The sequence below is a fragment of the Pelophylax lessonae genome (genome assembly GCF_965119305.1).
Source record: "Pelophylax lessonae genome assembly, chromosome: 4".
Taxonomy (NCBI): domain Eukaryota; kingdom Metazoa; phylum Chordata; class Amphibia; order Anura; family Ranidae; genus Pelophylax; species Pelophylax lessonae.
The window spans coordinates 615332688-615358478 of record NC_138771.1 but is presented as its reverse complement, the minus strand read 5'-3'; the positions used below and the strand labels follow the sequence as shown (position 1 = coordinate 615358478).

At 45.6% G+C, this 25791-nt stretch overlaps 1 protein-coding gene across 1 annotated transcript in view; it reads left to right on the top strand.

Moving 5' to 3' along the window:
- Positions 1-25791, top strand: part of LOC309553570 (venom factor-like) — a 424228-nt gene that overhangs the window by 89223 nt on the left and 309214 nt on the right. The window contains exons 10-11 of the mRNA XM_082254842.1: positions 3643-3758; positions 23728-23874. Coding sequence (XP_082110968.1) covers positions 3643-3758; positions 23728-23874 — 263 coding nt within the window. The remainder of the gene's footprint in view (positions 1-3642; positions 3759-23727; positions 23875-25791) is intronic.

The following is a 25791-nucleotide window of genomic DNA, read 5'->3' as shown; positions in this document are numbered from 1 at the left end:
ACATTTATGTACTGCAATAACCCCTCCATTAACCCACAATATACATGCTAATTGCACATAGAGAAAATTCAACTTTTTTGGTGTTGATGGTGATGGTGGGAAGGAAAACTGCCATACCCTCTCCACCTTAAGCCTTGCTGTGCCTTGTGTGGCCATGCGTTTTTCTAATGTTATACTAAGGCTATTTACAGGTCTATAAAATTAAATAAATATGCCAGCCAGAGAATTTGGTTAAGGGAGGAAGGCACAGGACAGTTGGCCTAGAGTGACAGGAAGTACATAGAAGCCAACTGTCCCGGATTTGCCGGGATAGCCCTGCATCTTGGACCTCAGTCCCGATGTGTGCTGTGTCCCAGGCGATGCCTTGGGATTACAGTGGCACCATTATTTGAGCTACAGAGCATGCAGGAACTCATTATTGTGATCAGAGGAAGAGTTTGGATAGATCACCCTGGTAAATGGAGGGGAGGGAGCAGAGGAGGGGGGGGCGGGGGACTGGACAGTTCTGTTCAATCACTGGGTGGGGCTGAGGCAGACATTGGCAGTCCTGTCCAGATCCCCCTGGGTTAACTTTGTCCTGGTACTAAATAAATTGTTAAGTGTGGAAATATAAATCAGGCTTTGATGTGTATGGTTTACCACAGGTTTTAGGTAAATGTTTTGTCAGCAAAGAAACAGGAGCATTTTCTGAAAGCAGTGGGTCTGTGTGCAAGATCATAAGTTTGTCCCTCATATCTAAAAAAAAAAAAGTGCAGATTGCACAGTGTGGTGTGGCAAAATCGGGTGTGGTTTTTATTGTACTGAATTCTGGCTGAGGGACACAGAGAGCAGGGTCCAGTAGCGAGTGATGCACAGTTCAAGAGTCAGTAGTAAGTGATGCAGAATTCAGAGGTCAGTAGTAACTGAAGCAGAATTCAGAGGTCAGTAATACGTGACGCAGAGTTAAGGGGTTAGTAGTAAGTGACAGTGTTCAGGGCTCAGGAATAAGTGACGCAGAGTTCAGGGGTCAGGAATAAGTGAGGCAGAGTTCAGAGGTCAGGAGTAAGTGGCACAGATTTCAGGTGTTAGGAGTATATATTGCTGAGTTCAGAGGTCAGTTCTAAGCGACAAAGAATTCAGGGGTTAGGAGTGATGCAGAGTTCAGGAGTCAGGATTAAGTGATGCAGCGTTCAGGGGTTATAAATAAGTGGCACAGATTTCAAGGGTTAGGAGTAAGTGTTGCTGAGTTCAGATGTCAGTGATGAGTGACACGTAATTCAAGGGTTAGGAGTAAGTGACACAGATTTCAGGGGTTAGGAATAAGTGATGCAAAGTTCAGGGGTCAGGAGTAAGTGATGCAGATTTCAGGGGTCAGCAGTATGTAACACAGAGTTCAGGGGTCAGAAGTACATGATGCAAAGTTCAGGGGTCAGAAGTACGTGACGCAAAGCTTAGGGGTCAGAAGTACGTAATGAAGAGTTTAGGGATCAGTAGTAAGTGACTCATAGTTCAGGGGTCAGGAGTAAGTGATGCAGATTTCAGGGGTCAGCAGTATGTAACACAGAGTTCAGGGGTCAGAAGTACATGACGCAAAGTTCAGGGGTCAGAAGTACGTGACACAAAGTTCAGGGGTCAGAAGTACATGATGAAGAGTTTAGGGATCAGTAGTAAGTGACTCATAGTTCAGGGGTCAGTAGTAAGTTATAGAATAATTCTCCTGCGCTCGAGTATAACATAGGCCGGAGGGAAGAGAGATACTTCAAACTTGAGTGCAATAGCTTGTGGTCTTGCTGCCCCTTCAGGATCAAGGGTATCCGAAACCAACTAGAGACAACAAAAAAGAAAAAAGGGCGCACCGACCTAGTGCATTACCACTAAAAATGTATTAAAAGTATTAAAAAGTATATATTATACTCACAAAGCTGGCGTGTATAACCACACATCAACATAACACAAATATAGTCTCCAAGGTAGCCAAGGAACCGCACTGTGCTGAATGGTATACAGTATGCCACATAGGGCTGCTGTGTCTAGGCTGACACGTTTCAGGGGCAAACCCCCTTCCTCAGAGCCAAAAAAGAATTGCTGCTGCAGCAGCAGCAATTCTTTTTTGGCTCTGAGGAAGGGGGTTTACCCCTGAAACGCATCAGCCTAGACATAGCAGCCCTATGTGGTACAATGGCTGCAGCAGCAGCAATTCTTTTTTGGCTCTGAGGAAGGGGGTTCACCCCTGAAACACGTCAGCCTAGACACAGCAGCCCTATGTGGTACACTGTATACCATTCAGCACAGTGCGGTTCCTTGGCTACCTTGGAGACTATATGTGTGTTATGTTGATGTGTGGTTATACACACCCGCTTTGTGAGTATAATATATACTTTTTAATACTTTTAATACATTTTTAGTGGTAATGCACTAGGTCGGTGCGCCCTTTTTTCCTTTTTGTTGTCAGTAGTAAGTTATGCAGAGTTCAGGGGTCAGTAGTATGTAAAGCAGAGTTCAGAGGTCTGTAGTAAGTAATGCAGAGCTCAGTGGTTAGTAGTAAAAGACACAGAGTTCAGGGGTTAGGAATAAGTGATGCAGAGTTCAGGGGTCAGGAGTAAGTGGCACAGATTTTAGGGGTCAGGAGTAAGCATTGCTGAGTTCAGGGGTTAGGAGTGAGTGATGCAGAGTTCTAGGGGTTAGAAGTAATTAACACAGATTTCAGGGGTTAGGAGTAAGTGATGCCAATTTCCGGGGTCAAGAGTAAGAAATGCAGATTTCAGAGGTCAGAAATACGTGATGCAGAGTTCGGGGGTCAGAAGTACGTGATGAAGAGTTCAGGGGTCAGAAGTACGTGACGCAGAAATCAGGGGTCAGTATTAGGTGATGCAGAGTTCAGGGGTCAGTAGTAAGTGATGCAGAGATCAGAGGTTTGTAGTAAGTGATGCAGAGTTTAAAAGTCATTAGTAAGTGATGCAGAGTCCAGAGGTCTGTAGTAAGTGCAGCAACGTTCAGAGGTCAGTAGTAAGTGCAGCAACGTTTAGAGGTCAGTAGCAAGTGATGTAGAGTTCAGAGGTCAGTAGTAAGTGCAGCAACGTTTGGAGGTCAGTAGCAAATGATGTTGAATTCAGAGGTCAGCAGTAAGTGACTCTCTATTCCAAAATACAGGCACAGAGCCCTCTCTTGCACAGCTTACTATTCTCTCCTGACTGTGGCTCCCTCTGTCCTCAGCGCAGGCTTTTCTCTTCTTTTTCCAGGGTCCAGTAGGCAGGTCTAACAGGACTGTGATTGGCCTTAGCATTGGCAAATCTCAGTGCTCTTCGCTTTTGCAACATGGACCTACCCCCCCAGCATGAGACCAGCACCCAATCTCTACCCCATACACAAGCGCTGGATGGATCTTTGTGAGTTACAATCACAGAAGCAGCAAAGACATAGAACTGAACATCATTTCCTCAATTGTTGTGCCGTGTGTAAGGGCTCAGTGGCCTACAACCTGTTGGGGCCCATGTGCACAGCACACATTACACCTATGGAAGATACACCACTGATCAGAAGTCAGGGACTAAAATATCACTTTTGGTCGAACTGACTTTTTTTACATCAATGAGAACAAAATAGACAACCCTAATTAGGGCAACCGATTGGTGCTACTTATCTAAAAAAATGTGTATATTTCAGGAAGTGATTGGGTGGAAGCTGAACTGGACAACATTTATATCGTTAAGTCTGCATACAAAATCCTCCTAACCAGGACATCCAAATACTTCAAACCTGGATTTCCCTTCCATCTCATGGTATGTATTCAACATTAACATATATTCATTTATAAAACAAATAGGAAGCTTCATATTTGGATGCTTGCCTAGAAATGTAGCATTGGACCATGGGCAGTGATAGACTTAATTGGTTCCAAAGCTACAATAGATACTGTACACAAAGAAGAGAGTTGGGAGGTCGTGGAGGAAATTACAAGGAGGCTGAAAAACCAAAGTAAATGATTTAATGAAAAATTAGTTTCAGGGCCAAGAAGCAGTGGATGAATATAGATCATTTTTGGAGATGATGTTTAATCTCACTTTAAGTTGAACCTATTCTTTGCATATCCAGGTCAAAGCAAAGGAAATTCCTAACTTCCCATCTTCTCTGAAAAATGTGGGAGGAACAGGAGCTAGTCACTTGGTCCTTCATAACCCTTTGGGTTTTTTCCATTAACCACGACAGCAGAACAGTGTGGTTATGGAGCAATGGGATGGCAAGTACAAGCTTCTAGGGAAAGGAAGAGAATGGCAAAGCTCAACTCCAGATTGGGTAGACTTCACCGATGGAGCACACTCCCTGCATTATTTATTACATTTTTGTTTCTGTTCATCTTAGGGTCCATTTACACAGCAAAGTGTGCATTAAAGCGGAGTTCCAGCCTCAAATACCCTTTTTAACTAAAAATACCCCTATAATACTAATCCATCGCCCTTTACAGAACCGCTATTCTCATACTTACAAGGTGTACAGTACTGAATATTAGTCAAAATCATACTCTTAAAAACGCTGTCTGGGCGCGGCCATCTTGGATGTGGGCATCTGAAGCTGCAGTGTAATCTGCTGTGTCCTTCTTCCTGATTCCAGGGAGTGTTCTGGGAGTTCTTCCTGATTCCAGCCTCCTGGGAGTGATGACAAACAGCTCCCAGGATGCAATGCAAAGGCGTAAGTGATGTCGGTGGCCGTGGCCACAGAGGGGGGAGAAGGAGGAAGTACAATTAAAATGCCCTGAAAATAAGGTAAGGGACCCCCGAAAAAAATTGAAAATGCCCAATTGTTGATCAGCATAGCGAGCACTCCAGGAATCACTAAAGTTGTAAAATAGGCCGGAACTCCACTTTAAGTGCACATAAATGCACCTACGTTGACATACATTCTCATGCTAAGTTGCATTTTAAAATATCTTTCAATACCTTTCTTTTCTAATTTTTTCAACTGCACTAAGCTGTATTCCTAAAGAAAACCTCAATTGACTATTTTGACTCTTATATTCAAGTGTGTTGCATTGCACATGTTTTTACATACGTGTCATGTTGCGTTGAAAAAAGTAGTGCATGTTCTACCTTTTTTCAGCATAGGGTAGCACACATCAGCTCAACATACTGGTTTTAACTGTTCCTATTGAAATACGTCAGTGTGAATGGACCCTTAGCATAGGCGTGCACATAGGGTGTGCCAAGTAAGCCTGTCCACACCCTAATCACCCTGTACAATCCTGATTCCCCCTGTCTTAATCCTGCAGTGCTGCCAGATTCACTCCTCTCCTCCCAGGAGTGGGGAAAGGGCTGATAAATATTTAATTAACCGACCCTTCATTTTCTGAATGAACATAGTGAGTGATCTGTACTGATCGCTCCTGTCTTCATTCTTAACTGAAGCATAGTAAACTATGTTTCCTGCAGGCTGCAGAGAAAGGGACAAGGGAATCTCTGTCCTCAGTTTCTTTTTCTGTCTCAAAAGTTAATACATCAGGGGTCTGTTTAGACCCTTGATATTTCACCAAAGCCCCATAAAATGTTTTAAAAATGGAATAAAAAATAATACTGTAAATAAGAATTGTAAAAAATAATATTGTAAAAAATAATACAAATAAAAAACTACTGATACTGTCCACAGGCCTATTGACACCAATATTTGCTCTACTGACACCATCCACTGCTCTGCTGATATACACACATGTGTGTTTGTGTTCTAGGGTGCACACCCTAATGCAGTAGGCTGCACACACCAATGACCCTTAGGGATGGTTCACACCACATTCGGTGGGACTGCGTTGGGTGGCTATTCCAGCACAATCTCAATGCGTGGACAAGGCAAAATGCGCACGGTTCACACTGAAACATATCGGCACAGTGTGCTGAAAAAAGTAGTGCATGTAGTACTTTTTATCGGCGCAGTGCTAGAGAATCCACTGCCTTGCGTCACATGGTTGGCAAATGAACTTTATGAAATGTCTATGTGACATTTCAATAAAGTTAGTTCATCGTCACTGCTCTGATCTCAGCCCCTCAGAACAGAAGCAGCTATGTTGCAATGCAGTGGATGATGTGAACTAGCCCTTAGGCATTTCTTGAAACCTGAAAAACAACACAGTATACCCTGTGAAGTAATTAGTCACTAGATAATTATTTGCCTAGAAGTGTTTGAAGCCCCATAGCTAAATTCATCCAAAATATGAAAGTCATAACTTCTATATAAAAGGGCTTACAAACTAAATTATGACAGGATGGCAATCTGCTGATGTGAAGACAAGTTGGTCAATAGGATGAACTGAACTGCCCTGGGTTTGATTTAGGTTTAGCTATCAGGGTTCCAGGAAACCAGACCACACAGGGATGCAGGTAAAATAAAGCAGTTTATTGAAGCAAACAACAATAAACACTTAGCAAAAGTGAGAGCAGGAACAAGCCGGGGTCAAGTCCAGAGGCGGTCAGTCATCCAAGCCAGGGTCGAGTCCAGAAACGGGTAGTATACCGATGCGGGGTCATCTGCCGATGCGGGATCAAGAGCCAGGAGAGTCATCAGCCAAGCCAGGTCATACACGGAGGAAAACAGAGAACAGAAGACTGCTAGCAGAGATGCACCTTGGAGCACAAGCGCAAGGGCAAGGACTGAAACCCATCAGGTGATAGATATAGTCAGGTGCGCAGCATCATCAATGTGCAACACCCAGGCAGCAGGCAAGTGATGATGCAATCAGAGTTTATAAGAAGCAGATGTCTGCACATGTCCAAGATGTCTGTCAACAGGAATGCAAGGTAAGACCTTGACAGTACCCTTCCCTCAACAGCCCCTCCTCCGCGGAGCAAAAAACAGTTTCTGAGGAAAGGGAGCATCAACATCAGTGGAGGGAACCCAGGAGCGCTCCTTAGGACCATAACCCTTCCAGTGCACCAGTGTTGAACCTGACCTGGGAACAGACGAGAATCCAAGATGCTGCTAACCTCATACTTCTCATGATTGCCCACAGGAATGGGACGAGGGCGAGGAAGTGAAGTATGGTGATTGCTAACCAGTGGCTTCAATAGTGACACGTGAAAGACATTGGAGATACGCATGCCAGGGGGAAGACCAAGGGCATAGGCTACTTACGGACAATGCGAAAAGGCCCAAAAAAACGGGGGGCCAATTTTGGAGTGGGCACCCTGAGGTTGAGATTATAGGTCGACAACCACACCCTCTCCCTAACCTGGTAGGAAGGAGCAGATAAACATCTCCGGTCTGCCTGGAGCTTCTGATGCTGTGCAGAGACATGTAAAGACTCTTGAATCTGCACCCAAGAGGAACGAAGGGCACAAAGATGATCCCACACAGCCGGGAGGTCCTGTGGCGAGAACGACTCGAGCAACACAGCGGGTTGGAACCCATAATTGGCCATGAATGGAGACATTCCGGAAGATGAGTTGATGGCAGAGTTCCTGGCAAACTCTGCCCAGGGTAGCAGATCAACCTAATTGTCCTTATGGTCAGAGATATAGCAGCGGAGAAATTGCTCCAGAGCTTGGTTGGAACGCTCAGCGGCACTATTGGACTGCGGATGGTAGGCTGAGGAGAAGGAGAGTCCAATACCCAACTGGGAGCAAAAGGCACGCCAGAACCTGGAGACAAACTGGCTTCCATGGTCTGAGACAATCTCTTTAGGCAACCCGTGTAAACGAAAGACCTCCCTGGCAAAAACACAGAGGCCAGCTCCGGAGCGGTAAGCAGCCACCTAAATGGAACACAGTGGCACATTTTGGAGAACCGGTCGACAACCATGAGGATAACCATGTAACTTCAAGACATGGGAAGTGCCACAATAAAATCCATGGCCAGGTGAGACCAGGGACACTCCCCATTGGGAATGGGATGCAGTAGGCCAAAGGGAAAGTGCCAAGGAGATTTGTTCTGGGCACAGGCCGAACAAGCAGCCACATACACCGCAACCTCAGTGCGGAGAGTTGGCCACCAGAACTGACGGGAAATTGCCCAGGACATTTGGTTCTTACCAGGATGACCGTGAGTCTTGGAATTTGGGGTACGTGAGCAGCATTCTGATGCGCAACCCCTCAGGTACAAAACATTTGCCAGCAGGTCTCTCTGTGGGAGCATCAGGTTGGGCAGTCAAGATCTGTTCCCCAAGAGGAGAGGTTAAGTTGGTGTGGATGGCAGCCAGGATATGATCTGAAGGTATGACTGGTGTCGGCACAGAGTCCTCCCTATACAACTCAGAATATTGGGGAGACAAGGCATCAGCCTTAAAATTCTTGGAGCTGGGCAAATAGGAGACCACATAGTTAAAATGAGACAAGAATAAGACCCATCTGGCCTGACGAGGTGTTAGCCTCTTGGCCTCCGAGAGATAAGTCAGATTCTTATGATCGGTGAGAATGAGAACTGGAACCACAGAACTTTTGAGCAAGTGTCTCCAGTCTTTCAGAGCCAGGATAAGGAGGTAGGAGGCCTCTGTAGGCGCTCCTTAAAAGATGGTCTCTCCCTGAGCTTGGTATTGATCAAAATCAGGAAGAAAATGAGAGCCTCGAGCTCATCAGTGAGATCCTTGGCCGCAATCTCGTCCTTCAATGCATTGGAGAGGCTATGAGAGAAGACAGTCACCAGAGCCTCATTATTCCAGCCCACATTTGCTGCCAGGGTACAAAATTCCATGGCATACTCGACAACGGTTCATATATCCTGTTGAATGGACAGGAGCAGCTTTGCAGCAGAGGCAGAGCGAGCAGGCACATTGAATACCCTACAAAAGGAGGCAACAAAACTCAGGTAATCGAGTATCACAGGATCATCATTCTCCCATAAAAGGTTCACCCAGGCCAAGGCCTTGTTCAAGAGCAACGAGATTAGGAAACCCACCTTGGACCGGTCAGAAGAAAACGCCTTAGAAACCATCTCATTATAAATGCACACTTGGTCACAACACTGACTCGGTTCATCCCCATAGCGCTGTGGAAGGGGGGCTGAACCAGTCATCCCTCTGATAACAGCAACTCCAGCTGCAACGGCAGGAGTGGCAACAGAAGCAGCAACAGGTGCAACAACAGGAGGAACCACTGGCCTAGTAGCACCAGGAGCAAGGTGAGTTGTGCGTGCGAGCAACGTCTGCAACACCTGAGCAAACTGACCCAAGAGGTGATCTTGTTGATCAAGCCTGGTAACCAGCATGGGGAGCATAGGAGCACCTGTCAGGATTCATCACCCTTGCTTACTGTCAAGGTGCCAGGAAACCAGACCACATGGGGATGCAGGTAAAATAAAGCAGTTTATTGGAGCAAACAACAATAAATGCACAGCAAGAGTGAGGAAGTGAAAGCAGGAACAAGCCTGGGTCAAGTCCAGAAGAGGGTAGTCATCCAAGCCGGGGTCGAGTCCAGAAGTGGGTAGTCTACTGATGCTGGGTCGTCTGCCGATGCGGGGTTGAGAGCCAGGAGAGTCGTCAGCCAAGCCTGGTCATACACAGAGGAACACGGAGAACAGAAGACTGCTAGCAAAGATTCACCTTGGAGCACAAACACAAGGACGAGGACTGCAACACATCAGGTGATAGATATAGTCAGGTGTGCAGCATCATCATTGTGTGACACTAAGGCAGCAGGCAAGTGATAATGCAATCAGAGTTTATAAGAGGCAGCAGTCTGCACATGTCCAAGATGGCTGCCAACAGGAGGGTAAGGTAAGAACTTGACATTAGCTCCGTGAACTTCAAAGAAGTTCTGATACCAAACCTTAACCCCATTGAAATCATAGGGAGCTGAATCTGTCAAATTAAAAATACCCACTGTCTGAGCTAATAGGGGGGTGTTAAAAAAATTGCATGGAGGTGGGCAAAGCCCTGGGGAACATGTACCAATCATACAAAAATGTGATGCGCCAGAAATATAAAATCAAAAAGTGATGACAATAAATCATATCCAGTTCATAAGGCACATAGCAATGTGTGTGCTTCCAATAAAGTGATATAAAGAGTGTCCCGTGTTCAGTTGAAGAAAATCCAGTGATGAAAACAACTTGTAATCACCAATATAGTGAATCCCTCCACCAGGTGAATCAGCCTCTCACCTTCCTGAAGGACCCAAACGGGCCAGCAATCACATGTATCATTGATCAGACTTCCAGGAAAGAGCCACACTATATTGCACCTCGAGGGATCCCGGGACATATAGAAAACAGATGAAGAAATCTAGTGCTCTCCGCTTACTAATAAGGGTATGCTTTATTAGAGAAAGGCAGATCAACTCACATTTGTCGGGCACTCAGCCGTGCCTGCTGTATAATCGATGTCAGCGATCTGTTACCAGAGACCCTTTACCACTGACTGTAGAAGAGACATACCTGCCAACAGGTGCAGGTATTTTTCAAATGCCTAAAGTGAAACAGTAAAAATTACCAAGTCCTTTACCACCTCCCTACCGGCCCATAGTACATATACGTCCTGAGTTTAAAGCTAAATACCGGTGTTATGGCAGCAGATAGCTGCCATAACCCTGGTATTTTTTTAAACTGCAGGCGATGGGCTTTCCGATAAGGGTGGTCCCAGCGGCGGATTTGCTGCGAGATCACCCTCCGGGATGGCGGAAGGGGTGCGCCCCCCCCCCCCCCCTCCCACTGCGTCCCGGTCCTTTTCCCCGCTTACCGGACCCGCCAGCAGCGGGAAAACGATCGGGTCCCGGATCCTCACAGACAGGATGTCAAGTGAGGGCAAGCTTGCCCTCACTCGACTCTATTGTCTTGGAGGACCGGAGCGACGGCAAAACGTCGTTGCCGAGCAACCGGCTTAAAGGTCCCTTTTTTTTTTTTTTTTGTCATTTTTTTTTTTTTTCCTTTCCAACTTTATTAGTGTTCTTGTGAGATCTGAGGACTTTTTGACCCCAGATCTCACAAAAAAGAGGTCCTGTCGGGCCTATTTCTATTACAAGGAATGTTTACATTCCTTGTATTAGAAATAAAAATGATCAATTTTTTTTTTTTTTTTAAACGGTGTAAAAATAAAAAATAACAAATAAAATAAATAGTAAAAAAAAAAAAATTAAAGCGTCCTGTCCCCGTTAGCTCGCGCGCAGAAGCGAACGCACATGGAAACCCCGCCCACATATGTAAACGGTGTTCAAACCACACATGTGAGGTATCGCCGCGATTGTTAGAGCGAGAGCAATAATTTGAGCCCTAGACCTCCTCTGTAACTCTAAGATGGCAACCTGTAGAAATTTTTAAAGTGACGCCTATGGGGATTTTTAAGTACCAAAGTTCGTCGCCATTCCGTGAGTGTGCGCAATTTTGAAGCATGACATGTTGGGTATCTATTTACTCGGCGTAACATTATCTTTCACATTATGGAAAAAAATTGGGCTAACTTTACTGGATTCTTATTTTTTAATTCAAAAAAGTGATTTTTTTCCAAAAAAATTGCGTTTGGAAGACCGCTGCGCAAATACGGTGTGATAAAAAATATTACAATAATCTCCATTTTATTCTCTAGGGTCTCTGCTAAAAAAAAAATATATAATGTTTGGGGGTTCTAAGTAGTTTTCTAGCAAAAACAACTGATTTTAGCTTATAAACACCAAATGTCAAAAATAGGCTTAGTAGGCAAGTGGTTAAATAACATGCCTGGGAAATGCCTTAATTCTGACCGTGAAGGGGCACATCTCTGTGATTTACAGAAAATGTTACAGCAGCACTGACATTTACAAGGGAAAAAGTGTTTTAGGCCATGTTTGATTTGCTTTCTGAAGAGCAATCCACATTCAGTTTTAGAAATAGATAGAGAGCATTTGAAAGATGGTGAGGAAGCGTTTTACTGTCTATAGCAAGCTACTTTGTTTCACCCTTGTCCTCATGTTAATGAGGACAAGGGTCTATTCCCCACAACTCTGGTAAGTGGCTGTGGGGGCTGCGGGTGAAGGGGTTGTCGGAATCTGGAAGCCCCCTTTAATACTAAGGTGGTCCCAAGATTCCAGCCCATCCCCAGCATGAATTAGGAAGGGGTACATACCCCTACCCATTCAAAAAGAAAAACAAACATCACCTAGAAATAAAGACATGTTTTACAACAAAAAGAGAGAACCCCCCCCCAGAAAACTTCCCCATTGTAAATCTATTATAATCCATATACCTACCTACTTACATACACCTACCGAAAAAAAAGACCCGGCACACACCACCAATCTAGAAGGTACCAATAGCCTAATGACAGCATCCCAAAGTTTCATCAGCTATATAAAGGATTAGTGGTGATTAGGGTTGAGCGGACACCTAGATGTCCGTGTTTGACGGGTTCGGCTGAACTTTAAAAAAAAGTCCAGGTCCGTGTCCCGGACTTTTACCGAACTTTTCCCGGACACCGAACCCCATTGAAGTCAATGGGGACCCGAACTTTCAGGCACTAAAATGGCTCTAAAACACCAAAGGAAAGGGCTAGAGTGCAGCAAATGGCAGCAAAACGTAATTAAGAGCATGGCAAGTGCTCTGCAAACAAATGTGGATAGGGAAATAATTTAAAACAACAAAAAAAAAACAGAAAAATAAAACAATGTTCTTCTTCATCTCTGAAGGACGAGGCCCATATGGAGTAGGAGGGAGGTTGAGGTGGTGGTGGATGTGGCAGTGACATAGGCGTGCGCACAGGGTCTGCCGGGTGTGCCTGGGCACACCCTAATCACCTAGGGCACATAGCATTGCCAGTGAGGAGATGGGAAAGATCTCCCTCGGACCTGCTCTGCTCTATTTCTCTTTGCCAGCAGGGAGAGTAATGTATCGGGGCCATGTACCTGTAGGCAAACACATGCATGTGTATTTCAACTTTGGGGTGCACACCTTAATGCAATAGGCTGCGCACACCTATGGGCGGTGTAGGTGTGAGCGGCGGTGGAGGAGGACCAGGGCCGGATTAAGAGCATCATGGGCTTGGTGCTGAGGATTTTGAAGGGCCTTAAGGGCCGTGCCTTGGCATGCACCCAGAGGAGGAAGGGTGCAGCCATGCATGCCTAATTCAACATGGGATGCTGTCTCTGAAGCCCATAAACACATCCATGCATCGGCAACTGTCCCTCCTTGTCCGGCCTTCGCGCTGTGTGGGGAGGTTCTGAGGGTGCTGCCTGAGGAAGCGAGCATAGAAGCCAGACTTCTGTGTTTACAAGTGACAGAAGAGCGGTAACAGTGAATATGGCCCACCCGGGGCCTATATAAAAGGTAGGGGCCTGGAGCTGCAGCTCCAATAGCCCCTACGTTAATCTGGCCCTGAGGAGAAGGACGAGGTAGCCAACACTGCTTCTTTTCACAAATTTTAAATGAGGGTACACCCCAAAAGAGTGAGAAAGAGCAAAAATGGAACAATGGGTGGGTAAGGTCGGTATCCATTGCTATTCTGCATAAGGTACGGAAAAGTCCCGTGGGATCCATGCCTGGTTCATTTTAATGAACGTGAGCTTGTCCACATTGTCTCTGGACAGGCGGTTGCGCTTGTCTGTTATAACGCCCCCAGCCGTGCTAAATACCCGTTCAGATAATACACTGGCTGCAGGGCACGCCAGCACCTCCACGGCGTAAAGGGCAAGCTCAGGCCATGTGCCCAATTTGGAGACCCAGAAGTTGAAGGGGGCAGACCCGTCATTCACTACATGTAGGCGTGTGCACACATACTGCTCCACCATGTTGGTAAAATGCTGCCTCCTGCTAAGACGTTCCATCTGAGCTGCTGGTGCTGCTGTTTGTTGTGGCGTGCTGACAAAGCTTTTCCACATTTCGGCCATGCTAACCCTGCCTTCTGAGGTGCTGGCGGTGCCCTGGTTGCGTTGGCGACCTCCTCCTCCTCCTCCTCCTCCTCTGCCTTGTGCTTCCACTGTGGCCCCGCTGTCAGATGGGAATGCCAGCAGCATGGCGTCTACCAGCGTGCGCTTGTACTCGCGCATCTTGCGATCGCGCTCCAGTGAGTGAATTAAGGACGGTACGTTGTCCTTGTAACGGGGATCCAGCAGCGTGGCCACCTAGTAATCAGCACAAGTTAGAATGTGGGCAACTCGGCGGTCATTGTGGAGACACTGCAGCATGTAATCGCTCATGTGTGCCAGGCTGCCCAGAGGCAACGAAAGGCTGTCCTCTGTGGGAGGTGTATCGTCCGTGTCCTCTGTATCCCCCCAGCCACGCACCAGTGATGGCCATGAGCTGGCCTGGGTGCCACCCTGCTGTGAACATGGTTCCATCTCCTCCTCCAGCTCCTCCTCATCCTCCAGAACTGTGCCCCTGCTGGACAATTGTGTCCCTGGCGTTTGTGTGTGCAGGAACCCACCCTCGGAGCCCCTTGCGAATGACTGCCCTGAAAGCCCTGGAAATGTTACCTCTTCATCCTCCTCCTCCTCCTCATCCTGTGCCACATCCTCTTCCATCATCGCCCGAATAGTTTTTTCAAGGAGGCATAGAAGTGGGATAGTTAAGCTGAGAATGGCGTCATCGCCACTGGCCATGTTGGTGGAGTACTCAAAACAGCGCAACAAGGCACACAGGTCTCGCATGGAGGCCCAGTTATTGGTGGTGAAGTGGTGCTGTTCCGCAGAGCTACTCACGCGTGCGTGCTGCAGCTGAAACTCCACTATGGCCTGCTGCTGCTCGCACAGTCTTTCCAGCATGTGCAAGGTGGAGTTCCACCTTGTGGGCACGTCACATATGAGGCGGTGAGCGGGAAGGCCGAAGTTACGCTGCAGCGCTGCCAGGCGAGCAGCAGCAGGGTGAGAACGCCGAAAGTGCGCACAAACGGCTCGCACTTTCTGCAGCAGCTCTGACATATCGGGGTAGTTTTTAAGGAACCTCTGCACCACCAAATTCAGCACATGCGCCAGGCAAGGGATGTGCGTCAAACCGGCTAGGCCCAGAGCTGCTATGAGATTTCGCCCGTTATCGCACACCACCAGGCCGGGCTTGAGGCTCGCTGGCAGCAACCACTCATTTGTCTGCTGTTCCATGCTCCTCCACAACTCCTGCGCGGTGTGTGGTTTGTCCCCCAAACAGGCAAGTTGTAAAACTGCCTGCTGTCGTTTACCCCTGGCCGTGCTGAAGTTGGTGGTGAAGGTGTTACGCTGTCCGGATGAGGAGGCGGTAGAGGATGAGGAAGCGGAGTAGGAGGAGTTAGGAACAGGAGGCAAACTGAAGCGCCCTGCAATCCTCGGTGGTGGAAGGACATGCGCCAAATTGCTATCCGCCTCAGGCCCATCCGCCACTGCATTTACCCAGTGTGCCATTAGGGAGATATGACGCCCCTGACCGTGCTTACTGGTCCACGTATCGGTAGTTAGGTGGACCTTGGCACAGATGGCGTTGCGCAGTGCACACCTGATTTTTTCCCCCACTTGGTTGTGCAGGGAAGGGATGGCTTGCCTGGAAAAGTAGTGGCGGCTGGGCACGACGTACTGTGGGACAGCCACCGACATAAGGTTTTTAAAACTGTGCGTCTCCACCAGACGGAATGACAGCATTTCAAAGGCCAATAATTTTGAAATGCTGGCATTCAGGGCCAGGGATCGCGGGTGGGTAGGGGGGTACTTCCTCTTCCTCTCAAGTGTTTGGGAGATGGAAAGCTGAACGCTTCCACGGGACATTGTGGAGATGGTTGTTGGTGACCCTGGTGGTGGTGTTGCTGACAGATCGTCTGTTTGCGGGGTGGCAGGTGCCGGTATCACTACAGATGTGACTGGAGCGGCCGAGACTGCAGCAGAAGAGGAAGCAGGATGAGCCAGAGACGTTTCTTGGTTTTGAAGGTGTGTACTCCACTGCAGCTCGTGCTTTGCACTTAGATGCCTGATCATGCAGGTTGTGCTCAGGTTGAGAAGGTTTATGCCTCGCTTCAAGCTCTGATTGCACAGGGTGCAAACCACTCGTGTCCTGTCATCAGCACATTTTCTAAAGAACTTCCACGCTAGAGAACTCCTTTGAGCTGACTTTGGTGCGCTCGTTCCCTTGCTGCGTTGGGCAGTAGCGGGCGTAGTGTCTAGGGCACGGCCGCTCCGCTTCTGCACCCTGCTCCCTCTTCTGCTGTGCTGGTGGCTCTGTGCGACCACCGCCTCTTCCTCCAAACTACTCAGGTCACCTGCATGACGTTCATTCCATGTGGGGTCGAGGACCTCATCGTCCTCCACATCATCTTCCACCCAGTCTTCACCCCTGCCCTCCTTGTCGGTCTCCACAATGCACAACGCCGCAGCAGTTGGCACCTGCGTTTCGTCATCATCGGAGACGTGCTGCTATGGTCCTTGCACGTACTCATCTTGAGAAATAAGTGGTTGGGCATCGCTGCACTCAATCTCTTCCACTTCTGGGGCAGGGCTAGGTGGATGGCCCTGGGAAACCCTGCTGACAGAGTCATCAAAAAGAAGAAGAGACTGCTGTATGGCTTGGGGCTCAGACTGCTTGCCTGATTTGCAAGGGGGTGAGGTGAAAGACGGTTGGACATCGGCTGCAGGTGCCAACTGTGACCTTTCTGCAGTAGACTGGGTGGGAGACAATGTGAAGGAACTGGAGGCACTGTCAGCAGCAAACCAATCTACTATCGCCTCCACTTGTTCTGGCCTCATCACTTCTAGAGGCGTATGATGCCCTACGAAATACTGATGCAGGTTCTGTCGCCTACTCACACTTGAGGAAGGTGTTTCACTTGTGCGTGTAGCTGGCACAGATCGACCACGTCCTCTCCTTGCAACAGGAGCTCTACCAGCAGCACCACGACCCAGGCCACGGCCCTTATTTGACGGTCTCCTCATATTTCTGTAATTTAAGATCTTGCCCTAGAAAGGTTTTTATTGAATAGCGGAATAGGAAATATGATCCAAAAAAGTGTATGTATCTCACACGTACACAACCACACTAGGCCCCAATTACTATTGTTTCTACCCCTAAAAGGATGGATGAGGAGTATGAGGAGTATGGAACAGGCAGCACCCTCAAATCTTCAGAAGTATGAGATGAACCCCAAAAACTTGGAAAGGTGGATCTCACACGTACCGACACAGACTATCCCGCAATTTAATTGTTCCCCGAAAGGTTTTTATTGAATAGCGGAATAGGAAATATGATCAAAAAAAGTGTATGTATCTCGCACGTACACCACCACACTAGGCCCCAATTACTATTGTTTGTACCCCTAAAAGGATGGATGAGGAGTAGGAGGAGGAGTATGGAACAGGCAGCACCCTCAAATCTTCAGAAGTATGAGATGAACCCCAAAAACTTGGAAAGGTGGATCTCACACGTACCGACACAGACTATCACGCAATTTAATTGATCCCCAAAGGTTTTAATTGAATAGCGGAATAGAAAATATGATCAAAAAGAAAGTGTATGTATCTCACACGTACACCACCACACTAGGCCCCAATTACTATTGTTTGTACCCCTAAAAGGATGGATGAGGAGTAGGAGGAGGAGTATGGAACAGGCAGCACCCTCAAATCTTCAGAAGTATGAGATGAACCCCAAAAACTTGGAAAGGTGGATCTCACACGTACCGACACAGACTATCACGCAATTTAATTGATCCCCATAGGTTTTAATTGAATAGCGGAATAGAAAATATGATCAAAAAGAAAGTGTATGTATCTCACACGTACACCACCACACTAGGCCCCAATTACTATTGTTTGTACCCCTAAAAGGATGGATGAGGAGTAGGAGGAGGAGTATGGAACAGGCAGCACCCTCAAATCTTCAGAAGTATGAGATGAACCCCAAAAACTTGGAAAGGTGGATCTCACACGTACCGACACAGACTATCACGCAATTTAATTGATCCCCATAGGTTTTAATTGAATAGCGAAATAGAAAATATGATCAAAAAGAAAGTGTATGTATCTCACACGTACACCACCACACTAGGCCCCAATTACTATTGTTTGTACCCCTAAAAGGATGGATGAGGAGTAGGAGGAGGAGTATGGAACAGGCAGCACCCTCAAATCTTCAGAAGTATGAGATGAACCCCAAAAACTTGGAAAGGTGGATCTCACACGTACCGACACAGACTATCACGCAATTTAATTGATCCCCAAAGGTTTTAATTGAATAGCGGAATAGAAAATATGATCAAAAAGAAAGTGTATGTATCTCACACGTACACCACCACACTAGGCCCCAATTACTATTGTTTGTACCCCTAAAATAATGAATGAGGAGTAGGAGGAGGAGTATGGAACAGGCAGCACCCTCAAATCTTCAGAAGTATGAGATGAACCCCAAAAACTTGGAAAGGTGGATCTCACACGTACCGACACAGACTATCACGCAATTTAATTGATCCCCAAAGGTTTTAATTGAATAGCGGAATAGAAAATATGATCAAAAAGAAAGTGTATGTATCTCACACGTACACCACCACACTAGGCCCCAATTACTATTGTTTGTACCCCTAAAAGGATGGATGAGGAGTAGGAGGAGGAGTATGGAACAGGCAGCACCCTCAAATCTTCAGAAGTATGAGATTGTGTTCACTGTACCCCACAAAGATTGTGTTCACTGCACCCCACAAAGATTGTGTTCACTGTACCCCACAAAGATTGTGTTCACTGCACCCTAAAAGGATTTTGTTCACTGCACCCCAAAAAGGATGTTGTTCACTGCACCCCAAAAAGGATTTTGTTCACTGCACCCCAAAAAGGATGTTGTTCACTGTACCCCAAAAATGATTTTGTTCACTGCACCCCAAAAATGATTTTGTTCACTGCACCCCAAAAAGATTGTGTTCACTGCACCCCACAAAGATTGTGTTCACTGCACCCCACAAAGGATTTTGTTCACTGCACCCCAAAAAGATTGTGTTCACTGCACCCCAAAAAGGATTTTGTTCACTGCACCCCACAAAGATTGTGTTCACTGCACCCTAAAAGGATTTTGTTCACTGCACCCCAAAAAGATTGTGTTCACTGTACCCCCCAAAGATTGTGTTCACTGCACCCCACAAAGATTCTGTTCACTGTAACCCACAAAGATTGTGTTCACTGCACCCTAAAAGGATTTTGTTCACTGCACCCCAAAAAGGATGTTGTTCACTGCACCCCAAAAAAGATTTTGTTCACTGTGCCCCAAAAAGGATGTTGTTCACTGCACCCCAAAATGATTTTGTTCACTGCACCCCAAAAATATTGTGTTCACTGCACCCCACAAAGATTGTGTTCACTGCACCCCACAAAGGATTTTGTTCACTGCACCCCAAAAAGATTGTGTTCACTGCACCCCAAAAAGGATGTTGTTCACTGCACCCCAAAAAGGATTTTGTTCACTGCCCCCCAAAAAGATTATGTTCACTGCACCCCACAAAGATTGTGTTCACTGCACCCCACAAAGGATTTTGTTCACTGCACCCCAAAAAGATTGTGTTCACTGCACCCCAAAAAGGATGTTGTTCACTGCACCCCAAAAAGGATTTTGTTCACTGCACCCCAAAAAGATTGTGTTCACTGCACCCCACAAAGGATTTTGTTCACTGCACCCCAAAAAAATTGTGTTCACTGCACCCCAAAAAGGATGTTGTTCACTGCACCCCAAAAAGGATTTTGTTCACTGCACCCCAAAAAGATTGTGTTCACTGCACCCCACAAACGATTTTGTTCACTGCACCCCAAAAAGATTGTGTTCACTGCACCCCAAAAAGGATGTTGTTCACTGCACCCCAAAAAGGATGTTGTTCACTGCACCCCAAAAAGATTGTGTTCACTGCACCCCACAAAGATTGAGTTCACTGCACCCCACAAAGGATTTTGTTCACTGCACCCCAAAAAGATTGTGTTCACTGCACCCCAAAAAGGATGTTGTTCACTGCACCCCAAAAAGGATTTTGTTCACTGCACCCCAAAAAGATTGTGTTCACTGCACCCTAAAAGGATTTTGTTCACTGCACCCCAAAAAGATTGTGTTCACTGCAGCCCAAAAAGATTGTGTTCACTGCAGCTCACACACAGAAAAATGGATGTGGATCACTGACACCTGCCTATCTCCTATCCCACACCACACAGCAATATCGATTGTAGTTTGTAGAACACAGTTTCCCTAAAATTCAGCAGCAGCCTCTCCCTAACAGGATTGAGAAGAGATCGTAGATCGGGACTAAGTGCAGACCCCACACAGCAATATCGATTGTAGTTTGTAGAACACTCTGACCCTAAAATTCACCAGCAGCCTCTCCCTAACAGGATTGAGAAGAGATCGTAGATCAGGATTGAGTGCAGACCCCACCCCACACAGCAATATCGACTGTAGTTTGTAGAAGACACTGACCCTATAATTCAGCAGACTCTCTCCCTAAAATGCCTACAACTCGCCCTGCCTAAACACTCCGACCTGTCCCTCAATTCTATCCGGACACCAATTAGTTTTCCCTGCCTGTCTTTCCCTAATCAGCAGCCAGCACGTATGTGTGCTCTGTCCCTGATCTAAGCAGCAGAATGACGCCGCTGCGGCTGCCTGGAACTTATAAAGACTTGGTCACATGCTTCAGACGGCCAATCACAGCTACTGAGACATTTGCGGGCATGGCTGGGATGGCTTAAGGCACACCAGTTAAACGATTGTTGATTGGCTGTTGAAAGCCCGCCATGAAAAGCGCGCCAAAGCATGCAAAACCCGGAAATAAAACGACCGAACACGGATTTTTACCCGAATATACAGTAAAGTGTCCGTGTCCGTGTTCGGGTAAAAAAATCAAATTATTCGGTACGAACACGAATAATACAGTCCGTGTTCGCTCAACACTAGTGGTGATATCATTTCCCAATTCTAGCCATGGAATGGCAAATGGAAGTCATAGTGTCTAAAGGAAATGACTTGGGGTGCAGCAATATACCACAAACAAGATTACGACAGAGTGGCAGTTTCTTGACTTGAACATAATTTGGTTGCTAGATAATTATTTGCATAGAAGTGTATCAAGCTCCGTAGCTTTCATTTGGCCAAGATATGGAAGTCATAGCTTCTAGAGAAAAGGGCTTAAGGAGCAGCAATGTTAAAAAAAAAAAAAAAAAAAGAGAATGATAAAGGTGGCAATTTGTTGATGTGAATACAAGTTGGTCGCTAGGGTGTTATTTGTAGCAGAACTGTTTCAAGCTCCCTATCTTTCATCTGTCCAAGATAATGCAAGCCACAACTTCTATAGACAAGGGTTTGAGGTCAGCAATATAAGACAATCAAGATTGTGACTAGGGATGATCGAACTTTTGAAAAGTTCAGTTTGACCAGAACACCCGAACTTCCCAAAAGTTCGGGTCCGGATTCCAGAACCCCATTGAAATCAATGGGACCCAAACTTCGGTAATCAAAAAACACAATTTTGAAGCCCTAAAACCAAATAAATGCCCTTAAAAAGTGCCTAGGGTTCTGGGTCATGCCCTAGGGACTATTAATCACACAAAAAAAGTTCTTAAAAATTGTCGTTTTTGATAGAGAGACAATTATTGAGAAAAATTATTGAAAAAAAAAAACAAATGAGATTTCTTTGGATTTAGTGTCTGGGGGGTCTAAAAAGTGTACCTGTGAAGTTTTAGCTCTGTAGCATGTCCAGAACCAGAAAAAAAAGATAATTTTTCTTAAAATTTCAATAGCGCAGGAATGGGAAAAACGCTCCTTTCACACCTGGGCGTTTTTGTTTCAGGCGTTTATTGGGCATTTTTTGGGCGTCTTTGGAGGCAGACATGACATCTGAACTTCTGTATAGGGGTATATATACACACATATATATATATATATATATATATATATATATATACACACATACACCCCATCCCTGCGCTAATGAAATTATTTGCAGGGATAGGGTTCCGCTACTTTCACACCTATATGTGTGTATGTGTATATATACATATATGTGTGTGTGTATATATACCCCTACACAGAAGTTCAGATGTCATGCCTGCCTCCAAAGACGCCCAAAAAATGCCCAATAAACGCCTGCAACAAAAACGCCCAGGCGTGTTGTTGCAGGCGTTTATTGGGCGTTTTTTGGGCGTCTTTGGAGGCAGGCATAACATCTGAACTTCTGTATAGGGGTATATATACACACACACATATATGTATATATACACATACACACATATAGGTGTGAAAGTAGCAGAACCCCATCCCTGCAAATAATTTCATTAGCGCAGGGATGGGGTTCCGCTACTTTCTCACCTATATGTGTGTATGTGTATATATACATATATGTGTGTGTGTATACATAACCCTGCTCAGAAGTTCAGATGTCATGCCTGCCTCCAAAGACGGCCAAAAAAGCCCAATAAACGCCTGCAACAAAAATGCACAGGTGTGAAAGGAGCGGAGCCCTATCCCTGCGCTACTGCAATTCTAAGACAAATGATCTTTTTTCTCTGGCGGTCACCCTGACATGGAAGAGTTTGGTCACCCTGGCATAGAAGTCAGAGTCAGTTCACCCTAAACTACACTACGGTCACCCTGACACTTAACACTTTCCCTACAGAAACTAGATTATTGAATCTAACTATAATGGTATATAGTACCCTAACTACACTAGATATACCTTTCCTCACACTAATAATTGCTAAATGACATTTTTAAGCAGGAGTAACAGAACTGCTTCCACTCTCTTCCACAGCCCCTGTATTACAGTGCTAGAGATTTGGCGGGGCTATGTTATAAACTGGGGGGCGTATTTACTACTGATTGGCCTCTGGACCCCCTAGTCACTCCAATCACATTCCTAGCATCCTCCTGCCCCCTCAATTGGCTTTTACTGATGTTTCTGGTCCAATTATGGGCTTTTAAAGCCCAGTTACTGTCCCATTGCATTTTGGGTGGTTCTGGTTGCCGAATTCCAAACTTTTTCCGCAAAAAGTTTGGAATTCGGCCGAATTTCGAACAGTCAATGTTCGAACCGATGGTCGACCCGAACCGTTCGATCATCCCTAATTGTGACAGAAGTGGCAATTTGTTGACATGAAGACAAGTTGGTCGCAACATAATTCTGTGCATAGAAGTGTTTCAAGCTCCATAGCTTGCATCCATCCAAGAAATGGAAGTCATAACTTTTATAGAAAAGGGTTTAAAAAGCAGCAATATAATACAAACAAGATTATGATAGGGATGGACATTCATTGATGTGAAGACAAATTGGTCATCAGATAATTATTTGTGTAGAAGTGTTTCAAACTCCCTAGCTTTCATCTGTCCATATATAGACGTCAAAGCTTCTATAGAAAAAGATTTTTTAGGGTTTGAGATTGCTCTGGACTGACTCTATTGGTCACTGGTCAATGGGTGAGTGATGACGTGAGCAGGTTAGAAGAATTTCCTTCCAATGATTTCTGCCCAATTTAAAAAGAAGGTGGAGGTGAGCCCTTTTTGGGGCTTGAGCTGCTACCTCTGGGTACAGCTTTAAGGTTGTTACTGCATGTAGTTGGCAAGTTTCCCCGAAACACTATGACTTGATTACTTGTTCCTACTCGCAATAAAGGATTACAAACTCACCTTCCAACTTGCATTCACTGGATGTCGGGTGCTCCTTTCTACCTATCTTTACAGAATAGGAAAAGGGTTTGGTGAGCAACAAGATTATGCAGGGTTAGCAATATGTTCACATGAAGACAGTGGGTTACTAGAAAATTATTTGCATAAAAGTTTTTAGAGCTTTGTAGCTTTCGTCCGTTCAGAAATGGAAGTCATGGTCTGAAAACTCCTGTACTTCTTTTTCCTTCTGGACATTTCAGGTAAAGAAAAGTATTTCAGAAATTGATTTTTCTTCTCTTTTAGGTGTTGGTTACAAACCCAGATGGCTCACCAGCAAAAGATATTCCAGTAGTGGTCAACCCAGGATCCATCGATGGTGTTACTGAGGAAGATGGAACAGCTAAATTGTTAGTACCCACCGGTTCAGTTAGACAGCCTTTGAAAATAACAGTAAGTTTTGGAGGAAAACTGCACAGCACACCCATTCATATAAATAAATTGTTTGATTAGTTCTGTTCAGTTCCACTTATGTATATTTTTCTGTGTTTTATTGAACGGCATCAGGTTTCTATTGTTTTGTAGTATGCTGACATCAACGATGGTTTGGGGGCCACTACAACTAGTTCACTTTGGTATCTCTCTCTGTCCTCCCTTTCTGTTTAGTGCTAGTAGGTTCAGTCCTAACTTGACCCTCTATGTTTCTTCTATGTTCCTTAAGTCAGTGTTCGTTTTTTGCAGAGACAGGGCTTAGGAAATTAATTGTCTTCCTAAACTTCAAAAGACTGGAGAAACATCCTATGTACTGCAATACCTCAGCTCCTTGCACAGATAGAAAGGGCTGTGAGGGCTGGGACGGTGATAATAATGAGGGATGTTAAGTACCTGGAGATTGATTGGAGTAATGGCACTACAGGAACAGTTAAAGTGCAAAAATATATAAACCTATTACAAGATAATTTTACAAAACCTAAACAGAAACCCTGAAATCGAGACAAAGGGTTCGACTAGAGGGCCTATCTTGCACCTGAGTGAAGAGATAGAAAAAAGTGAGTTAGAAAAAGGAAAGAAAGTGAGTCAGAAAAGAGAGTAAATAAGCAAGACCACAACTGTCCAGGAGTCCAACCCGGCACCGATCCAATGTCAATCCTCAGTGTTCGGCACCTGTAGGTAAGAAAGCCAAGGGGTCCACACCTTTTCAAACAGGTGTTGTTTGTTCCCCGTAGGACACTGACCAGTTTTTCATGGAGCATGATCCAGGTTAGTTTTTGCTTCATTAAAGCTAAGTCTATCACTGGACTTTTCCAAGCAGTAATGATGGCTATTTTGGCCGCCAAAACATATAATAAATTCGCGTCTGTGTAGACCTTGGGATATTCTCCACAGGTTCATTAAGCAAAGACATTCGAGGGTCCTTAGTGCTGTTAACCACAGTGATCAAAATAATTAAGGAATAAACCTGTATCCAGAAACTACGGACCTTAGTACAAGTCCACCATATATGAAGAGCAGAACTAACCTGACCACAGCCCCTAAAGCAGGAGGGAGACAAATCCGGATACATTTTAGAGAGGCGTTCTGGCACAAGGTACCATCATGCAATCACCTTATATCCTGCTTCAATCAGGGTAACATTCATTATACCCTTATGAATGCATGCAGTCCAGAATCGCAGTCCTCCACCCCAGTGGCAATGCCCAGATCCCTCTCCCAAGCTATTTGATAAGGGAGTTTTGATGAGGGGGAAACTAAGGATTTGTACAACGTGGAGATACAACCCCTTTGGACAGTCTCCTGCATACATCTGTTTTCGAACTGTGCGCGTACTATAATATCAGAACTGTTCTTTTGTAAAGAACCTAAGAAATGTTGTATTTGTTTTAGGTGAAAATTCTCAGAGGGGGGCATCTGAAAATCCTGCACAAAATATGAAGAGGGCCGTACACCTCTATGGTCAAGATAGTGTCCTATGTGGCAGAGTCCCTTGTTCATCCACCAGCGAAAGAGGGCGGGCGTCATACCTGGCTTAAATTGGGGATTTTTAAAAAGGGGCGCCACAGGGGAGTGGGGAGAGCGTAGGGGCCAATGTCTGCAAGTCAAGTCCCATAGACTAACAGAATGGGATAGGATAGCCTTTCTATGTTTTGAAGGGATCCAGAGCACCAAGTCTATTGGCAGTGGGGAATAGGCCTGGGCTTCTATGGACACCCAATCTGATATATAATGATTGTAGTGTAAATCATTGATTATTTTTCATCCTTATGCTGCTAGAATTAGTAAATAGATAGGAAAGTATATCATATTTACTTGTTTCAAACTTTTTTTTACATCTCTTCAGTTACTTCCTGGTTTTGCCTAGGAAAATTATGT